Source organism: Gadus chalcogrammus, chromosome 2 (genome assembly GCF_026213295.1).
Source record: "Gadus chalcogrammus isolate NIFS_2021 chromosome 2, NIFS_Gcha_1.0, whole genome shotgun sequence".
Taxonomy (NCBI): Eukaryota; Metazoa; Chordata; class Actinopteri; order Gadiformes; family Gadidae; genus Gadus; species Gadus chalcogrammus.
In genome coordinates, this window is record NC_079413.1 from 22310109 (window position 1) to 22331130 (window position 21022).

Below are 21022 nucleotides of genomic sequence, written 5' to 3' on the forward strand. Positions count from 1 at the left end.
ACGCCACCATCACACCTTAGATTCCTTATCAAAATAAATCCTAGTTCCTAAATAAGGGACGGAAAAGTCAAGTGTTTCAAGTCTCAAATAATTTAAAAGTTTGTCCTTTAAAAGGCGTGAGAAACTGTCGAAGTGGGTCAACGACAAATACAAAATAGGCCTCACAATCCTCCCATTGAGAGAGGAACCAAAACGCAGAGGTTTTCCAAATCAAAACACCTGCAGGGCATTTTATTTTCTTGCAGTCTTGTGACGATGACTCAGTACACGGCTCCCAAATTCTGTGATGACGGCGGTGCGGGCGCAGAAGCCGGCAATTCTAAATGCACGCCGTGCTGCGGGTACCAGTTCTGGTGCGTGTACTCCGCCATGTAGGCCGCAGTCGAGCTGACCGGAGACTGGTAAAGGCCATGCCCCCTGCTGGCGTCTTCCAGTAGTGCATGGCTTTTGCGGTTACTGCTGCTGCTGTTGCCGATGCTGCTGAGGTTGTTGCTGTCGACGCCGCTGCCTTCCTCGTCGTTGTTGATGTTGTTGTTGTTATTGTTGTTGTTGGTGGTTTTATTTTCCCACACGGCAGGGGATGGAGGGGAGTTGCAAACCATGGAGTCGCTGGCGTCCGGGCTGTGGTCGATGGGCAGATCCCCCAAGGGGAATTCTCCGTTTTTGTAGAGTTTCTTGAACTTGGAGCGGCGGTTCTGGAACCAGATCTTCACCTAAAGAGAAGAGAGAGTGGAATAAATATCAGCGACTGAATTTTTATTTTGAACAGGCCTATATCTAATCCCAATAAAAAATACAGACAGATTTCATAAAACCCTACAGCCGATTAATGCGTTGGCAATAACTTGGACACCGTCTGACTGTTAGTGAAGCTCCCCAACTGGGGAGTGTGTCAAATAATAATATGTAAAAACAATAAAACAATAGAAACATGAACGATTACAACTCAAAAAAGGTTTAAGCTCACATAAGATAATTTAATTAAACAAAATGATATTTAGTTTAATTAAATTCGGTGACAGTTTCCTGACACCATTAAAATCTCTGTCTAAAGTCCTCCATTAGATTAACATTGCGCCGTCTTGTTGTTGGCTGTACCTGTGTCTGCGTCAGGCCCAGCTGGGCGGCCAGCTCAGCCCTCTCGGGCAGGGCCAGGTACTGCGCAGTCTGGAAGCGCCGCTGCAGGGCGGCCAGCTGGTAGCTGGAGTAGATGGTGCGGGGCTTGCGGATCTTCTTGGGCTTCCCGTTGACCATGCGAACCTCCACCTCTGGTTCCTCTTTCACTGAAAACCAGGAGAGGAAGACGGGACGTAAGGGGACGTTCAAATCGGGACGATCCGAGTTATGATGAACCACTTTGGATTGAATAACCCCTTGTAGGAGAACGTCCAACATGTCAGACGAGTGCTCTTGATGGATGGATGGGCCCTTACAGCCGCACAGGCTGTAGTAGTTCAGTATAAATAGATGCGGCTGCCACAAGCACAGAGTTTCAAAGAAATTCCATCGCACTCTAAACGTATAATTTTAGTGTGTGCGTGTGTGTATGTGTCTGTGTGTGTGTGTGTGTGTGTGTGTGTGTGTGTGTGTGTGTGTGTGTGTGTGTGTGTGTGTGTGTGTGTGTGTGTGTGTGTGTGTTTACCACAGACGCTGGATCTAGATGTGTGTATGTGTGTTTGTGTGTGTGTGTGTGTGTGTGTGTGTGTGTGTGTGTGTGTGTCTACCACAGACAGTGGATAGAGATGTGTGTGTGTGTTTGTGCGCGTGTGCGTGCGTGCGTTCGTGCGTGTGTGTTTTGCATGTTAATCCCGTAGGCTGCACTTCTTTCGTTTTTGTCAGGCCTACAGCGTGTCTCCTGCCTCCTGAGCAATAAGGAATGAATAAATCATAAAACGAGAGCGGGAAACGTTGCGTGATAAAGTCCGCCGTACCGGAATGAGTCAAAGATCAGCCGTGACGTGTTGCGGCACCTGAGGTGGCCCCGGGCCAATGCCCTGGGGCCAGAACAGTCAATTCCCAACTGGAATGTCAAACTGCCGAGCTATATCAGCATGTCAACTTGTGTTTCTTCTGGAATCGAATCTAATGTGGTATATCTTATGTCCACATTCAAGTCACATTAAAAATAAACAACAAAAAAAAGTTTTAGACAGTACAGTCTGAAGCTTGTGTAGATGATTTGAATGTTTATATTTAATAGTAATGTTCGGTTTTACATGGGACTGTTTCAGGTGTTTCATGTGGACCCCTGAGAGGACCTCAGTCCATTTATGGCACAGAAGTCGTCTCCATCTCGTCGTGCGTAATGCTGGATAAGGCAACAGGACACTTTATTGTAGCCGAATATTCAGGTCCATACTGAGGATTTGGTTTGGTTTTGCTGACTCGAATCTATCCACACACCCAACAACAGGATCCCACTAAACTCCCACTTCGTTTGCATGAACTACCGTCTCACTGTCTAGCACGTTCTCTCCGATCGACAGTCCATCAAATGTGGACACAACTGTCTCTGTGCTTGCGTGCGTGCGTGTGTGTGTGCGTCGCAGGCTTTCCAAACTCACCGAGATCCTCCAACGGTGACTTCCCCGCCCGGCTGAATGCTCCTTGCTGGCGGTAAGGGGGCGACGGGTAGGGGGGGTACTCGGCTTTACCTGTGGAGTACGGCCCGCTCAGGTTGTAGTGGTGATGGTGGTACGAGTAGGGGTTGAGGGGCTGGCCTGCGAACGACTGCTGCTGTGCCGGGTAGAAGTCATGCTGCTGGCCGTGGTGTTGCTGCTGCTGCTGGAGGCTCCCGTGGCCGCTGTAGAAGCCCAGGTCCGTGGAGGAAGACTCCGGGAGAGTCGGCGACTCCTTCGTCCCTGGGAGAGAGTTACCGGCCAGGAAGGGCTTCTTATCCACTTCGAAGCAGGACGCAGATTGCCCATTCATGGTCCAAATCGAAGATCAAAAACTCGTCCCGGGACTAATAGATTAGGATTATCAGATGATGGCTCCCCCAAAGTCTCTCGATGTTTGTTTTCTTAATTGTGACGGGTTAGAAATCCGATGCAAGTAGGATCTCTTTTTTTCTCTCTCTCTCTCTCTCTCTCTCTTTCTCTCTCTCTCTCTTTCTCTAGTCCCCTGACGAAGCTGTTCACTGTGGCGGCACCCAACCCAACTGGAACTCCAAATTACAGGGCGCGCCGAGCAGTGCACGGCAGAGGACGGAATAGCGCCTTCCCATTGGCTCCCTCGGCGGGGCATTCGCTCCCTGCCTTCGCCCCGAGGGCCAGACGTCCCTGACTGTCGCCTGTCTGGCTACCCTCTCCTCCCCGCAGAAACCTCCAGTAACTCTCTCTCTCTCCCCCCCCTCCTCTCTCTCTCTCTGATGAGCACATACACAGGGCCGGGGAGACTGTAAACTCCACGTCTCATTACTTTTTATTCAGAGCGCAGGCTCCATATTCTCGCCAAAATACAAGATAATAAACAAACGAGTTTCTGAGTTAGTTTGTTGGTTAGTACGCTCCGTATGCCATGCTCAGCGGGCTTAAGCACTGAGCAAGCGGAGCATAATGAGGTTGTGATAAGGTGTAGCCTCATCCCCATTCAAATGCAACGACAAGGCCCAAATGGCCCCCAGACCCCCACTTAAGACAAGATCTATACGACTTTTCAAATGCTAATGGCCCTGCTCCGAGTCAATATCAGGAAAGATATTATTTGTTTGTGGCCATTAGGGCATGAGCTCGGACATCCAGTTGACTCTGCGATGAATTGTGAAATTTAAATTTAAATAAAATAGATACGCAATACATTAGTCTAATTTCGTGTTTAATCATTGATGAGGCATAATAAGATGAAAATGATAGGTTGATTCGGACACAAATAACAGAATAACTCATTCATAGCATTTTAAACACTGCATTTCCACAATAAAAGCTCCAATACTAGCCTCAACTCATGCCCTCATTCTTTTCAAAGGTTTACTCGACAAATATCATACATAAAAGTAAACAAAAGTAGACAGCCAAGAAAAACGTCACAAAAACATCAGCTTAATATTTTTTTTTATTAGCATTTCTATTTCTTTTTGTATCATGTCGTCTGATCCTCCCCCGGCCCTTGATCCCATACAGCGTCATGTACACCCCCCCCCCCCCTCTGGTCTCTTAGTTCAGACACTAACGGGTCTCAGACGAGTCTTCCCGTTGTCAGGCCTCATACAGGTTTCCTCGACTCGGCCGCCGCGGTTAAAGGGGACGCGTTGGTTCGGTTCCTTACGGTTGGAGAAGAAAGAGAACCAACAGTGTTGAGGCAAGAGGGCGTCCGAGTTGGTTTGGAAACAAGTGGTTGGCAACAATATATACAAATGGGGAAGTTTTGGAGAGTTGGTTACAGAGAGAGGGAGGAGAGAGGGGGCAGGGAGAGGATAGGGGGAGAGCGAGAGAGAGAGGGGGCAGGGAGAGGATAGGGGGAGAGAGAGAGAGAAAGAGAGAGAGAGAGAGGTTGTTGACATTGCATTATGCCATATCCAAAAGAATAAAAAGATGAAAAGAAAACCTTGCAGCACGGCGACAAATGTTCAACCTGATGCAATGTGCCTCTTTGCACATCGCGGTGTGCAGGTTTGTACCCAGGTGTCCCGAAATCACAACTTTCTTTAAAACAAAAAAGGGGCAGAAGGGGTTAAAGTTCAACGCATGTGTATATTGTGCATGGCGAAGAGTAGACAGGAGGAGGGAAAGACATTTTTTTTTTTCGCTCTTCTCCCAAACAGTTGTTTTTCTTTATTGGTGGTAAAGAGCGAGAGAACGAGAACGAGAGAGCAAGAGAGAGCGAGGGAGAGAGAGAGAGAGAGAGGGGGGTGCCTCTGTGGCTAAACCAGGAGGTGGAAAAAAAAAAAAAAACTAAAACTATAAACGTTACGAGGTCGAAGTCTTCACAGAGGAGGCTTGGCGAATGGGATGGAACTGAAGGGGGAAGCTGGAGTCGGTCGCCGCGGTTACGGCCTCCATCCCAGTGCACACTTGTTTCGCTCACACATCTTGGTGTAGACTTCTTTTCATAGAATGTATTTGCACTAAATATGGTGGGGGGGGGGGGGGGGGGGGGGCTTTTATTGGTAACTTTTTCTTACATGATTCCCTGATCACCAGCGCAGATAGAGATAGAGAGAAGGGGGGGAGAGAGAGAGCGAGAGAGAGAGCGAGACAGAGAGAGAGAGAGCGAGAGCGAGAGCGAGAGAGAGAGAGGGAGAAAGGTAAGGGGGAAGGAGAGGCTACCACAGTGTGGATTGGCAACCTGTGGTCGGTAGAGAGATGAGCGCAGTGCCAGGATTGGTCCATGGGGGGAGCCCTGTGCAGCAGCGCTAACCAATCAGACGTGAAGAAGAGGGGAGGATGGAAACAAGTTTTGAGGGGGTGGGGGGTGTTGGGGGTGATCACATTGGTTGTTTCCTTTTGGTCGATGAGCCCCCCCCCCACACACACACATCTGATTTCACTGGCCGGCTGGGTTGGTTACAGAGTCTGATTGGCCGTGTTTAGTTTTGCCTCCTCCGCTCGTTGCTGGCCCAGGGTTGGTTGAGAGGTCGCGGCGGCTGGCTCCGACCGGCCGCCGTCCCTCTGGACCCCGGAGACAGTGGGCGGGCCCTCCACCTCCCTGGAAGGACAGACGGATCACACATCAGGACCGACCGGGGTCAGGACAGGTCACCGTCGGTCGGTCTCGTTCACATCATCGACTGGACTGGGCCGGACCCCAAAAGGGAAGATTACAACGAGCGTGCAGTGCCCGTGATATTCCTCTGGGGGCGTTCTGCCCGATGTGGGACACTAGAGACGGTCGAGGATCTTCATCCACGTTTATATCAAGAAGTTATTTTTAGGATCTCAGAAATGTTTACCGTTACTTCACACCCTTGTGTCTCGAATTAGAGCAGCATTGATTTTTTTTCTATTTATTTATGAAGTTGTATATCAGTTACCATCACAACTATAAGTTAAGAGTATTCCCCAGACATAACGGCTGTAGTGTTTTTCATTTGAGGGATTGGACAAGGAAAGGACCTTAATGTTTAGCAGGAGATAAGGTAGGACATAATAAAAGATAATCTCATCAGTTCATTGAGAGTCGATTTGTCCATCCGATTAGTTCTGTTTACACATTGCACAATGTTTCACACAGTTCCCAGAGAGCCCCAAGATTTCCTTGATATTTGGGAGAAAACATGTTGAATATCGATATCATTGATCTAATAGTGTATGAAACATTGACTTTAGAAGAAGCCTAATCTGTAAGAAATCTGTCCTTTTTAAAAAAGGCGTTTGGTTTTGCAATCAAACTACAATCTCTCATGTTGTAAATGTACTCCAGGGGCCAATGTGTCGTACACATTGGGCCTGTTAAGCCCTTTGAGACCGAAATGATGATTAAGTCCTATAAAAATAAAATTGAATGTTAACATAAATACAGAATTGTGTGAAAGGCACCAACATGTATTTGTTATTCTTGGGAAGGGCACTCCCAGTGCCCATACCTCAGAGACGCCCTAGAGAGCCACCGAGAACCGTCTGGCTCTTCCCTCAAGTTTGAACACGCTTTACATACTCCAAAACAAAAGGGCCCCAACACCCCCCCGGGGGTCGGACGGCACCGACACTCCGGCACTGCACCCACCTATGTCAGCTTCTTGGCCTTGTTGTACAGGGAGTCCACCACTTTGCTCATGTTCTGCACGGTCTCCAGCGCCGCCTCGTACGTCTTGTCCACCAGCGGCTCGTCGAAGATGATCAACACCCCCGCGCCCTGGTCCAGGATCCCTGGAGGGCACACGGCACCACATCCTGTTCACCCTAGTGCGCTTCCTGTTGCGTTCAGACAGTCTGTCGCGCCCCATCTGCCGATGCGTCGGGTCCTTAACACTCAATCTCATCGACGCGCGGTCGTAAAAACGCTATATGCAGTAGCCGGAGAGACCCAACGCAGAGCTGTAATTAACTCGCAGTTTCTAATTAGCGGGAAGCATGTGATTATCTCAACATCGAGATCGTTCGAATGCACTGCGGGAGATTTTGATCTGAAGGGTTTTTTAATGCAGAGGGTGGAGAGATACTTTGAGGAACGTGAAGTACAAGACAGTTTTTATATGCTGAACAAGTGTTGGTCAATGCTAGGGCTGCCCACGATTAATTTGACTCTTAGTCATCATTCGAGCCGATAGTGAATGAATCCTCGCTCTTTCAATGGAAATATTTCTATATATTTTTCAGGGCTCAATTAGATTTAACCTGAATAATTATTGCAGAAGCAAGAAATTGCGATACTTAATAGATGCCTGGCCGGCCCTTCTTCATTCAGTACAGATGGCTGATTTGACCTCATATGCCTACCGTGGAACTTCTCATCCAAGATCATCTGTGACAGCTTCCTCTCTACGTCTCCCTGTCGAACAAGCAAACGCAAAACCCTTCATACTTTGTCTCTCAACATTTGCAACTCAGGCAAATCGTGATACAAAACATTTAGACTCAAATTCAAAAATCCCACCTTGCTGAGTTTGATTAATGTGGAAATGTGTGCTATCTGGGGAGAGAAAGAGAACAGGAAAACCATGAACACAGGCACAACAACGACCACGACTTGCCACCACATTCTCAAGCAGCAACGTCCGTTGACGGATCAGTTGAGGGGGGGGGGGGGTTCTGGGGGTCCTACCTGGACCCTAGAGAAGGGCTCGATGACCCTGATGAGGTTCTGCTCCAGCAGGGTGTCGTAGAGGGTGTCCAGGTGGGTGCTGATGATGGGGTCGTCCCTCAGCTCCCGCTTGTACTCTGTCAGCGCCTGAGTGTGTGTGTGTGTGGGGGGGGGGGGCATTAAGGTCACGACAGTAAGGTCACGTTCACGCTATGACAGAACACATGTGCCCATGCATCAAGACACATTACATTGGAGTTGGATAGATAGAGTTTTGCTTTTTTATTACAAAAAGTTGAATCAGACATCTTTGAACTTACAAATAGATTCGTTCAAAATGTTCAGGGGTAGTAATACCTGACTTAATTGACTAAAAACCTACTTAAACTTAAAACCTCCGTCATCTTCCACTCTCTCCCGTTCTCTTAATGTGTTGCCTATTGTTGTGGTGTTGTACATTTTTTCCCTTTTGTTTGATTGTCTGTACGTGTTCCTTTATTTGTAAAGCGTCTTTGAGTACTTAGAAAAGCGCTATAAAAAACGGATCAATGATTATTAATTAATGTGAAACGTTAATAAATAAACCACCATTTACACAGCAATTTTCTGCTCCCTGCGTCAACTTGTGAAACGTCTAGGATGAATGAGTTGTATTCACGGATCAAATAACAGACAGAACGCGGTTGGTCGCGATGATCACTATCGGCCTAGCCGCAGGCTCACTGTGAAGGGCACCCGTATCAGTGTGCTCACTCACAGTGGAGGATTCAAACGCCAGCAGCCTAGGCACTGAGGAGGAACAGCCTACCTTTTCAAAGTCTGCCAGGGATCTGTTCTTGCTGGCCTGCGCTACACATTTGAGTGACTCTGTCTGAGGGAATGGGAGAAAGACAGAAATATTCACAATCATTATTGAATGATTATAATTAATATGTCATATTTTGCATGTTTGGAGCATTCACAGCAGCGTTTTTCAGTATTCTTAATGTCTCCATCCGCATTTTGTATGGTTATCCATTTATAAACACCAGTCTTAAGGTAATGTGGCGTACAGATTTATTGAACCATTGTAGTTAAAGGGTTTCACTCTGAATTAATCTACAGCCAGAACACTATATGAGGATCCATCTGTGATATGAAGAGGTCTCACACACACACACACAAAATTACCTGTCTGCCAGCATGCCGGAGTGCCAGTTTTCCTCCAATCAGAGAGTGAACCTCCTCTGGCCTGCAGGGGAGGGAGAGACACCCCAGACAGACCCATCAGCTCTCTGCCACCAGTCAGGGTCTGAAGTGGCTCAGGAGACAGACCAGGTCATGTCCCATCCACGGCTCCTAGCTAGGCGTCCCTGAGCCAGACGCCTGACTTTAACTGTCCCTGACCGCTTGTAAGGCCGAGTAGGACGCCCTGAAGTGCTTTAGTGGGAATTATTATCGGGCCCGATCCGCTCAAAGCCTTTGAACTAAACCGGATTGCACCGTTTTCGGGTTGGTTTCAGTAGAAGGAATGGAGGTCTGGAAAGCATAAAGCAAAGGTCCACCTGCACAACCTCACGCAGGTGGAGAGGCAGAGCTAGAGCTCTACGCCTGTGAATCAACAAGCCAACCTCAGCACGTTGAACACCCTTATTAAACAGGCTGGTGAACATGCACCATGACTTCTCGGCGTGAACGACTCTCATGTGCCGTAGGTATACATAATTATCTTATTTGGGTCGCTGCGTATGGCTGATAAAAGCCATGAAACTGCATCGCAGTGACGTCACCATCCTGATTGACATACTGGAACAGCTTGTGAGTGCAGGGTTGTTTTAGTGTCTGCAGGTGCATTTGGAGGCAGAAGGAGCATCCGCTTACAGGTTGAGCATGATCTTGCACAGCAGCATGTACTTGAGCGAGGTGATGGCCCGGGGGCTGTCGATGGAGTCGTAGCCCTCGAAGGCCTCGTAGAAGTAGGAGTAGGCCGTCTTCCAGTCCTTCTCCTCCGCCGCATGGATGATCCCTGGGGGGGGGAGACAAACGTTACTGATGGTCCTCAGGTTCCCAGTGCCTACATGTACAACCTGTACAACGCTGAGGTAGTCTTTTACGTTTATGTCCGGAAAGAAAGAGTTAAAATGGTATCGATTTAAAACAATGGAGCAGCATTCTTTGAATAGAAACAGCGAGGGAAGGAAGGAAGGAAGGAAGGAAAAAGCCCAAATCAATAGAGCGAAGAAGTTAAACGATAACTTGACAGGGAGTAAACAGACTAGCCATACACTGGCGGCAGTGACACTAAAAGGGTGAGTGAGTTTATGGCTGTGTACTTGTTCCAGACAATCCTGTCATTCTAGTCCAACACATCAAATCTGCCTTCCGCCAGATCAAAAACAACAGTCAGCATCACTCATCACCAACCCCTCTGGATTAATTCCAACTGTCAGGGGTTCCGCGCAAAGCCCTGGACAGGCTCCAAGAAGAGATTAAGACAGCTGCAAGGGTTGCCACCTGCACCAAACCCTCCCCACACTCCTGCACCTTCACTGTCTCTCGGTCAAGTGCTGCATCTCCTTCAAAAACCTGCTTGTCCTCTCCTAAAACTCCCTCCATGCCAACGTATCCCAGTACCCATCAGGCCGCCATACCCCGTCCCGGAGCCTGTGATCGCAATATCTAAACCACACGTCTTTCTTGCAATTTGACCCGACCGGCCGTACCAGTGATGGATCAGCGGTAATGAGGCGCAGGTTTTGAGGAGAGGAGGTGGCAGCAGGTTGTGGGAATCTACCTTTCATTACATCATTTTAATAGTACGAGGGTAGTTCAATATTGGGCAGCGTTGCGTTTAATAAACAGGATATGTAACCCAAATGAGCACAAAGCTCACCTCTGCCCTCCCTCAACACACTACCAATAGACTCTTTTCAAAGAGGCACCATCGTTAGAAAGACACAGCTGTCGCTGAGAACAGATCTTTTGCAGTCCCGCGTCCCGCAGGCAATTAATTGTGTATTTGCTAAAATGACAAAAAATAATGACAGGACAATTTGATCATAGAAACCATCGCCCAACTGAAATAGAATTAGCATTAGGGCATTTAGCAGACGCTTTTATCCAAAGCGACTTGCATCGGTTAATACACAAATTGACACACCGACGGCAGAGTCAACCATGCAAGGCGACAGCCAGCTCGCCAGGAGCAGTTTAGGGTTAAGTGTCTTGCTCAGGGACACATCAACACTCTGGGGATCGAACTAGCAATCTTTCGGTTACAAGACAACTGCTCTACCTCCTGAGCTAAGCCGATCCCGCCACAGTGACCTTTCGGTTACAAGACGACCGCTCTACCTCCTGAGCTAAACCGACCCCGCTACAGATTGGACTTTGAACCACAAAGTCCAATCTGTAAACGAGGGGGGCAACGCGTCGAACCAAAGCAAGACAAGTCATTTCAAAGCACGAGGGAGCATCATCCGGGTTCCCCTCACCAGACTGCATGTCGAGCGCGGCCTGCAGCTTGGGCTGGCAGTAGATGCCGTTGGCTGTGGTGCGGGCGGAGGTGAGGGCGGCGCGGGCCTTGGGCAGGTTGCTCAGGGCGTGGTAGGTCTTGCTCTCCAGCAGCTGCACCTCCACCAGCAGCGCTTTGTCGTCCATCTTCTTCAGCTCCTGGAGCAACTGGGTGCCTGGGGGCGGTGGAAGGAACGGACGTTCAGAAGGGGCATAACGCGTGCATCTGGCGTACGTTTGTACAACTTTGCCGTACAACGTGGGATGCATAGGTACATGTACTGGCCACATTATCCACAAAGAAAGACTTGTCTAAAAAGTATAATGACTCCCATTACGCCTTAAATACCTCAGAGTCCCCATACTTTTTCAAAAGAGACAGATGAACAGACATAAAATATATAAAATATATAAAATATAAAATAAAATATAACCCCCCCTCCCAAAAAAAAAAACATTCCTGCCAAAAACTCCAAAAACGCATTTCCTTAATGTGGCCCTTATATTTTTTATCAGACACAGACGAACAATGACCACACTACTGTTTGCCAGTCTTGTATGATCATATGTATATTCTACAAAACACTTATTTGATGAAAGGATGGACAATTATTTTCCACTGCTTACGATTTGTCGTAATGTGGTATTGATCCTAGGCTACCTGCGATGTTATTATCGAGAGATATGCAATAGAAAGAAACAGAATGTGTATGGACGTCGGCGTGCTGGACAGCAGATCCTCACCTAGCTGCAGAGCTTCCGGGTAACGCTTTGTGTCGAAATACAGGGAGATGAGTCGAGTCTGAGGAGGACACAGGACGATCAGTCGTCTCACAGCTTGCAGGGGGAGAGCAGTTCAAACAAAAGTTGTGCCAGAACCTGAATTTAACATAACGGTTCACGTTTCCTGTAGCTATTTAAATAACAAGAAAACAGATGCTAATACCATTAAATAAATGTCATTTAAATAAAATTGTGCATCGCAAATATACATGCATCCAGAAGTAAACTTGCAGACAATCATTAATTCACCAGTGAAACCAAATTTACAACATAGAATTAACAATATAATTGGTGAAATGTATCTGTTCCTTAAGTAGGCCTCAAAGTTGGACCTCCAATAAAATATTTACAGATCAATCCAGTACCACAGACTCCCCTCGAGGAAGGAGGGCTTTTCCAGCTGTTTAGAGTTCGGAGGACAGACTAACGTCATCCCGGGGAACAGACAGGCTCTGCTTCCTCTAAGGCGCTCATCCATACTCTGGACTACACTGAGTGCCAGGCCAGGCCAGTCTAGTCCATCTCCTACCTCTCAGCCCTGTCCATTATATGGTGTTAATATACAGCGGACCGACAACAGAGGTTGGAGTTGTGGGCTCCAATAGTATTCTGTTGGTAAGTATTCTCTGTAGCCTTCTTTGAAAGGGAATACAGTGTGGTTCAAATTTTCGTTTTCATATTCGTCGTCCTGTGTTTTGACTGAAAAACCTTCAACGCTCTCTGCTTATGCCTTTGCTACACCACTGCTGTTCAGTGCGGTTAGCCTAGCTCCTTTGAAAAGTGAGCTTCCTTCAGAGCCCTGCTTTGACCTTCAGCTGATCCCTCTCTGTTGGCATTCGCTGAAAAAACAGCCCAAGTTACGACCTTCCTCGAATGGTTTCAAAGCGGTTATTTATACGGAGCTGTTCAGGGTCATCCTTCGGCTACGATTTCAAAATCGAAACAACCAAGAAAAAAGCTCTTCTTAGAAGAACGAAGTGTGTGTGTGTGTGAGAAAGTAAACGACAGGAATTGGTCTCAAATGAAATAGTCAAACACAGACGGAGGTGCATGGTCTACAAGAACAGATAGTCTCACAGAGCATTACACCCACGAGCATGCAGACAGAAGACAGACTATGGCATTTCTGACCCATCACACACAATGTTAAGCCCTGACATGTGTCACCTTTTAATTAAATTACAACGCAATCACGGCAAAAGGTTTCATTTGGAGCAAGGAGCCATGTCTCATGAGCCAGCATGTTTCTGATGCAGCGAGTACGAAGGGACCAGAACCAGTGGACCGTCGTCGCCTCACACAATGTCCTCCCCTTTCCTGTCTCCTTAACCACTTCTCCTCCCACATAGACCTCCCCATTGTCTAGTCAGTCTAGACTGACCTCTTATGTCTTGTTGTATTCTCAGATGGTGAGATTCGCCTCCACCGACATAAGGCTTTTTATAATTTCACCATACTGTGAAGGAGACAGTATTGAAGCCTAAATACATTTCACAATTAGACAGTCGCTTGATTCATAAATAATACATTTATAACACACTTTACATCAACTTAATGACCTCAAAATAAATAAATAAAGAAAAACGAAGCATTTGAATACTGAATTGAGATCGGAATACCCGCCTAACGAACGGATATCGGACTATCCGAGCTCAGCACTAATTGCGGCCTACTAATCGGTATTCAGTTGAGGATGCATCACAGGCCGCCGCTCACCTCCAAGGCCTGCCTCAGGAACTTCCTCTTCTCCGTCTTGGCCCACTCGATGCACTCGAGACAGAGCTCCACCTCCTGGCCGGTGGCCGCCTCCATGTCCAGGAAGAGGTCCAGCAGACTGCGTACAAGCCGCGCAGCCTTGGCCTTGGAGATGGAGTTGAGGAAGGGCCGCACATACTTTAGAAGACCCCCGAGCTCTGGGTGGGACGCACCGTGGAGGAGAGGGGGAACGGGGGGTGGGTTTAGTAAAATGCAGGAAAAAAAACAAAAACAGAGCCAGTAAATCTTCACATAAGGCTAATGTTATATCCTCCGTAAAACATCCACGGCATGTGATTAAGAACGCCTACAAGAACAAGAAATAAAATAAAAAACAGACATGCATATGCCTTCAGAATGAACAGCTTTAATAATCAGCTGCATTACTGTTTAAACAAACTAAAGAAAGTAAGCCATTACGAGGTGTGACCCAAGTATGACTTTGGTCAAACTTGTGTAACTATACTGCACCTCGGAGAAAATGACATGAACTATAAGGAGGATACACACGCAGCTGATTGCAGTGCTAAACTTATTTCCGCCATGTCCTCCATGTTTCACAGTAGTATAATAACAGCACGTCCAATACACACAGTTAAGTGGCGGTCCAATCATGCAGCTCAGCTGTCATATCTTTCCATCCATCTTTAGTGCCTGAACATGATGCGTCACCGATACTTAAGATGACATCATAGATCGGTCATGACCTGGAAGACCGCGGAGTGACTTCCAAAACCGGACCGAGCGCACAGTTAAACGTTTGTGTGCAAAAACCGAAGTGAAGCTTGCAATATTATGTTGCCATGGATACCTGCAGCCTGTCCGGTCTTGGCGAGCAGCGCGCCGAGCTCCAGGATGCTCTGCTCCTTCACACGCACCGCCTCCTCATCGCTCTCCTGCACGTCGCGCTTTACTACAACACAGACACGCACGCACACGCACACGCACGCACACACAAACACACAACCAGTTACTCAAGTTTCAAAGGAGCATTGTTATTTCCACATTTTATTCAACATATAGGATTTTGATAAAAGAAAATACTCTTAATACTTTAACTGCTTCCAATTTTTTTTAAATCACAAACAGCATTCTAATGCTCACATTCACTTTCTCTATTCATGTGAACAAATATCTAAATGACTATTTAGCGATTTTTTCAAGGCATTGCTCAATTGCGAATAAAAACACATTTCCACTTGTCAAACAGAGGATCCAACTGTGCACAACTATCTCCCCGCTGTGGCTCTGACAATACACACACCAACACACCGCTGACTGACAGGAGTTATTCCTAAGTAGTTAACGTTGTACAGAAACTGTCATTCACACTCCATACATAGATACACATTTGTCTGTCCGCCGCTGGGTCGCTGCTAGAGAGTCTGCCTTTTAAACCAACGCACACTACACAAACTGTCACCCAAGTTCACAATGAAAGAGCCATTTAGCCAACGTTAGCCTAGCGGGCTAGCCGGTATGAAGCTAACCTGCTGCTGCTGACTCACTGTGGGAGAACGGGGCTGTGGACCAGTCTCTGCGCCGTGCTAACCGGCTAACCCTCCGCTAACCGCCACTCGAGCTAGCCTCACTGAACACACAATGAAAACACATCAGCGGACCCCCCGTCTGGATCTATTTGAGCGGACCCGGTGATGTCCCCGCTTACCGATAGAATGCAAGATGTCAATAGAGGCATTCCGGTCCGTTCCGAGCAGAGACTGTGCTCTCTGAAACTCAGCCACTGCCACGGCTGCCATCTTTACTATTCTGGCTGCAGCTCTGCCCCCCCCGCTTTCCGGTTAGGTCCTGATGCATGATGCATCAATGTTGCCACCTCTTGTTCTCTCAGTGTAAAGGTATGGTAGCTCCTTCTGAAGCAATCAAACATCACGTCCAGAAATGCAGAATGCACTATTTAAAAATATATATAATTCCATGTTTCCTGCTACTTTCAATTGCAATATTATTTTCCATATGTATTCATTCAGTTAACTAAACTTTATCTGATACCTTCTCAATACTTTCGAACTTCACATTGGGATGCAGTGGATAGATGCATTTCAACATTTTCTGAATTACTTCTCGTCGCCAAAGATGTTGTAAACAACAAAGCCAAACAAAAGAAAAATCCATTACAGAAAAAATATAAACTATAACTATAACATTACATACACCTAAAGTTTGTGTAACATTTGTTGTTTTTAAAGCTTATGAATAATTCACCCCTTCAGTTTAACGCAAGCTACAAGTGGGTTACAGGTGTCCCTTAAGCTCTGACTCCGCTGTTTCCCCCCTTATAAAAATAAATAAATATAAACTGAAAAACGTTATATTAAAATATTTCTTTAATATTATTTGCACAAAAGAGGGTCATGGATAAAATATACACTAAAATACATCTGACGAGTCAGCAGGGTCTTTCACAGGACAATGGACAAGAAGTCACAAGCCTGAAACACAAAAACAAAAAATATATATTAACAGAGGTACCCTTGACCGGATTGACATTTGGATCAGATTAATAGATACTTGTGTGACTAATATATGCATGCTTACTCCATACTGACCATGAAATGTGCATGCATGGCTATTATAGTTTTTTTGAGTGTGACAAATATAATTGTATTCTTATTTTTTTATTATCATGAAACTGCTCCATAGCTGACCATCAGAAAACCGATTTCCACAAAAAGTATAATAAGAAAAACATAAAAACTATTTTGGTGAATATTTGCAGTTAAACCCCCAAAATAAGCAAGAGTACTGTTGTAAGGGATTGATACGCACACAGTGTGAATGTAGCCTATGTATGTAGCTGTAAAGACTACAGTCTATTTGAGACACGACAATTCTACACATTATCATCATTTCAATCTTAAGTATATTCAGCACATGCAGAAGTCTGAATAACTACAGTGTTACCTGGCAGCTCAGCACGAGGTTTGTGGAGGTGTCCGTGTCTGCGGCCATGGAGAACACAGGGTGGTGGACGCAGCCCTCCATGTGCTGAGCAAACCTCAGCTCCAGGAGGTTCTGCACCACCTCAGGAGTGACGTTGCAGTGCTGAAAGATATTATATATATTGACATAAATAAATCACCGAGTTCGGCCTGGTTGACAGGCTTCTGTTATTGTTGCCAACACAATTTAAAAAGGGCAATTTCCGATTAAATGAACTAGTGGCCCCTTGTCCAATTAGTTGGCTTGTAGAAATGTAACTCGCCAAAAGTTTAAGGGGATTTTAGAAATAGAATGAAACGCCCTTGTCCGGAAACTTTTTCAATGGCGGGGGGATTTTTAGCCCCCCAGTCTAGAGTCAACTTTATACTTTTGGCCTGATGTCAACAACTGCACTATGCAGAAGTGAAGGAAAAGCCATACGCATGCATTAAAGATCTCCTATTATAGTACTTTTCTGGTCTTAATTTCTTATTAATGACTCCTATAGAGCAACCTGACACGAATCACAGCACAAAAAACGACTTCCGGAAAATCTTCCTCTCATCTGGGCACTTTCAGCATTCTCTGTCAACACTCGGAATCGTTGTGATTGGTTACCTTCCGGAAGAGCATGTTGCAGCATTACCATGCATGGAAAATCCGGATTGTTCTACGTAGATAAATCCCGGAAATATGAACAAGTGAATGGCGACTGGCGTCCCTAGTGTTTAGCGCTCTGCACAGCCACCCCAGACGGTCAGCAGGGAACACGTCTAATGCATGTACGTCATTATTTGACACTTTAGTATGGTTAAACATGACTATAAATCATTATCACAACGTTTATAGGTCATAAAATTTGAAAAAGCATAATAGGTGCTCTTTAAAGATAATACTCAAATATACAAATGTTATTGTGATCTATGATAGTAGCACCAATGTTGATTTCATGTGAAACCATGTTAACACAAAACCGGACCTTCTTTAATGAAAAAATGAAATTGATGTTTCGTACATGGCATTTCCCACTATACTATACTGGCCCGGCAGCCCAGGGTGGCTGGGGTTTGCATTTCTATTACAAACGGGCTTCCCGTGTGGTCGTCTTTAATGGCTGACACGCTTGTCTTGATTCAATAGCACATCAAGACTCACACTTGAATTGGCTACTTAGTTTTATATTATAGCCTACCATAAAACCTGATTGATTTGTTTCGACACGTATGTTTGGGGTTTGCAGTCGGACGTTGGAGATGGTCCACCTCAAGTACGGTATTAGGGCTGGGTAAAAATATCGATTCATCAATGCAATGCAATTTATTTGTTCTCGATTAAATTTCGATTCAGAACTTTTTGGAAATCGATTATTTCCATAAAAAAAAGAAGCATACTACTCAGTCATTGTAATCTAGAAGCGAGTATGCCTAAATGTACATGTCCTTTTACATTTGTCCATGTTATGATTATCACTTTTATGCTGCAAGTTTAGCTCAGGAACAATACTATACAATGGTGTATTCCCTTTTTGCTAGTTAGAGCACTATGAAATGGCTAATTCATTTTGAAATGGTTATTCAAAATAATATTTAGGTATTTTTGTCATCTGCACGTATTATTGAATCGATATCGAAGCAATTGGATCAATATCGAAATCAAATCGAATGAAGACCTAAAGAATCGAATCAAATTGAATTGTGAGGTACCTGGCAATACCCAGCCCTATACGGTATGCATGCACAAGGCTTTCAAACTGGTTGTGGAAATTCAAATCAGCACGGCAATGCTGTAGGCTGGCAATGCGAAAATGTGCCAATGGAAAACACCATTAGAGAACCAGAAGAGTTACATACCTTTGTGTTGATATACATTCCACAGGGGCAGGAGACAAAATGGCTGTTGATGGTCAAGTGGTTCCTTGAAAAAAGAGATCAAACAGGAAATAGATTTATGTGTTGCCATCAAAACAACATCCACAAAAGTGTGCACTCATTTAAAGCTACAATGAGCATCTTATTCGCCCACGTTTTTTTTTTTCTGTTTCAAGGTTTCAGGATTAAATCCAATGTATGGATTCAACCCTGAGACGGACAGACAAGACAGATTTAGATCATTTTAAAAAGTGGAATGAACAAAAAATGCTTACTGCAGCATAATGTAAATATTCCAAAACTCTATTTTTACGATTAAAAGTTTTCGTTCATCATAGACAAACATAACAATACATTTCATACAGAAAACAATCCATAGATTATTTCAAAAGGCATACCCGTGGCATATTGGGCAAATAATATGGATGGCAACCTCTTCCCTTCCTTCTACGATGGACGAGATGTACTGCTCCTCAAACTGCTGGTTCCTCTCGTATTCCTCAATGATGGAAAGCTCTGACAAACAATAAAACCAAAAAAAATCGGATCTTGAGCCATTCCCAGAAGAAACATCTCCAATTTCATAACAGTAGTTGCTGTGAGACTCGAGTTTTGTACCTTGCGAGATGAGCTCCTTTTGGATCTCCTCTAGCATCGCCAGTTCATCATATTCCTTCATGGCACCAAACATCTGTTAAATAAAAAAGAAAGCATACACTCACAAACTGTCAATGTTGACCTATCGATCAAATATCCATATACATCCCAGAAAATCGCAGACAGCAATGTTACAAAGCACACTGCGCTCAACACCATAAATCAATATTGCGGACACAACGAGCCTACCTGCCCAGGGCCGTTTGCCCCCCATAGCGAGGGCAGAGAGCGGTCCTCTGACTGCAGGGCGGTCCACTCTTGCTCCATCACCTCCTGGACCACGGAGCCCTTTGCACCGGGAGGCTGAGGGCCTTCCTCCATCTGACGGTATCGATCCAACAGCCGGGATCGACTGTTCCTCAGTCGATCCACACATCGCTATTGATTAAGCAAAGAAACAACCGTGAACATTATTTGTTGTGTCCACAACATGCTACCGAGCTAGTTGCACAACTTTTCACCTTCCTATAGGTTTCCTTCCACGGCGGCGTGGTTCCCTTATAAAGAGAGCGATGTCTGTTCACGGCATCCATCTTAAGAGCTTGTTTAGGATTAGTTAATTATATCTGAATACAAGGCGAACCGCCTGAAACACCAATCTTGAAAGCGCTTGAGAAGTGCATAGGCTCAAGTAGAGCATTTCAGCTTTTAACCTGGTGCCCCGGAAGTCGCGCTGCTGGTGTAAAAGCGTAATGCATCTTGGGTTCTGTAGTTTAGTGAAGCAGAGAAGCATCATCGATAAGTAAAAATATAAACGTTAACAATCATTAATTATTTTACTATTGAAAACAAATATATGTCATTATTAATTCTCACCGAATATCAGCTGATAAGGCGTTTCGTCCCAATTTATGCATTTTAAATAACTGTTCAAGTGTTCAAATATTCAAGTGTATTCAAGTTTTCAAATCCACCCATTTCGATCATGCAATATTCTTTTGCAGACAGGCCTATTGCTCATATGCCAATTCTACATGTATTTACATTTAAGCCAGAATATTGTAGTCTTTGTTTCCTATGTATCTGAGTTGCCTTTCCTTATCGTTTACCACATTGCCATCTTTTCTAACCTATATAATGTTATATCATAACTTAAACATGTTCAGTTACACAAAATAGGCATATAACCTCAAACATCAAAGCCTAGAAGTGCCAACATTCATGATTTGAATTCTGATCGCATGGATTTGAGAATGAATCCAGCATAAAGCCTTGATATCTGGCACCCCCTGTGTGTAAAAACACATACATGGCCATCAAACCATATGTAAACGTTAATTGAATAAACACAACAATGGGTGCACTGCTCACTGCAGGCCTATTCCACAGAACTGGGGCGCACCTTCTTGGCCTGTCGTGGTGCCATTGTTTAGGGGGGCAAGCGCGTGTATTACGTAGTGTGTCCCTATAACAGCATCTCCCACACAGCACATCTGGGCCTCTGAAACATCCAGCAGCGAGTCAGCCTGCAGCCGTCAGCCATTGGCCGCCACCCCGCGGTGACCAATGGGCGCTCGAGCGCAGACGGTTGCGACAGCGACGGACGAGCGCAGCATCCGACGCTCGACCAATTACAGGACGTCGTTTCTCCATCACAACCAACCCGAATAACTGCGGATACCCGCATCAAAAAGCTGGGGGGATTATTTTTTTCTTACGCGGGTTGGCTAAGCCGAGGGTACACATCTATTTATAGACCTCATAGTAGCCATTTTCTCGGCATTAGTTTTTTGTGTTTATTTTACGTTGAGGGTTAATTTGTGTTTTCGCACGCGGTCGACGTCGTCGCCGGCACGAGCCTTTTTTAATCCCCTCCTCACCATATAGGTTTTCGCTTTTTAAAT

The 21022-nt window shown here is 45.5% G+C and overlaps 3 protein-coding genes across 3 annotated transcripts in view; all 3 read right to left on the reverse strand.

Annotated features, from left to right (window-relative positions):
- The window catches only part of LOC130403511 (homeobox protein Dlx3b-like), a 3605-nt gene extending 597 nt beyond the window's left edge, over positions 1-3008 (reverse strand). Inside the window, exons 1-3 of the mRNA XM_056607903.1 lie at positions 2565-3008; positions 1099-1283; positions 1-713 (exon numbers count right to left, since the gene is read on the reverse strand). The exon at positions 1-713 is cut by the window's left edge and continues 597 nt beyond it. Of these exons, the coding sequence (XP_056463878.1) occupies positions 261-713; positions 1099-1283; positions 2565-2931 (1005 nt within the window). The 5' untranslated portion in view covers positions 2932-3008 and the 3' untranslated portion in view covers positions 1-260. The remainder of the gene's footprint in view (positions 714-1098; positions 1284-2564) is intronic.
- Positions 3009-5171: 2163 nt separating this feature from the next.
- LOC130399991 (26S proteasome non-ATPase regulatory subunit 11A) lies at positions 5172-15940 on the reverse strand. The gene is made up of 13 exons (XM_056605024.1): positions 15380-15940; positions 14522-14623; positions 13672-13868; positions 11917-11974; positions 11154-11348; positions 9541-9685; positions 8851-8911; positions 8489-8551; positions 7702-7827; positions 7534-7569; positions 7377-7428; positions 6664-6806; positions 5172-5646 (listed from the first exon to the last, which is right to left on the reverse strand). The coding sequence occupies exons 1-12, from the start codon at positions 15468-15470 to the stop codon at positions 6664-6666; spliced, it is 1269 nt and encodes a 422-aa protein (XP_056460999.1). The 5' UTR covers positions 15471-15940; the 3' UTR covers positions 5172-5646.
- A 100-nt stretch (positions 15941-16040) lies between these two features.
- On the reverse strand, positions 16041-19842 carry rpain (RPA interacting protein). The gene is made up of 7 exons (XM_056605026.1): positions 19640-19842; positions 19368-19556; positions 19140-19212; positions 18920-19037; positions 18504-18567; positions 16636-16776; positions 16041-16163 (listed from the first exon to the last, which is right to left on the reverse strand). Exons 1-7 carry the CDS (start codon positions 19709-19711, stop codon positions 16134-16136), a joined length of 687 nt encoding a protein of 228 aa, XP_056461001.1. The 5' UTR covers positions 19712-19842; the 3' UTR covers positions 16041-16133.
- Positions 19843-21022: the final 1180 nt, after the last annotated feature.

Bases quoted from the DNA above. Each gene is read 5' to 3' on its own strand.
- rpain (XM_056605026.1), bottom strand. From the start codon at position 19,711: ATGGATGCCGTGAACAGACATCGCTCTCTTTATAAGGGAACCACGCCG. The intron at 18,568-18,919 runs GTATGCCTTTTG...TCTTTTTTCAAG, and splicing joins ATTTGCCCAATATGCCACGG to GAACCACTTGACCATCAACA. The intron at 16,164-16,635 runs GTAACACTGTAG...TTTGTGTTTCAG, and splicing joins ACCTCGTGCTGAGCTGCCAG to GCTTGTGACTTCTTGTCCAT.
- LOC130399991 (XM_056605024.1), bottom strand. From the start codon at position 15,470: ATGGCAGCCGTGGCAGTGGCTGAGTTTCAGAGAGCACAGTCTCTGCTC. The intron at 13,869-14,521 runs GTATCCATGGCA...CGTCCCACCCAG, and splicing joins CAAGACCGGACAGGCTGCAG to AGCTCGGGGGTCTTCTAAAG. The intron at 7,429-7,533 runs GTGGGATTTTTG...CTTGTTCGACAG, and splicing joins CATTAATCAAACTCAGCAAG to GGAGACGTAGAGAGGAAGCT.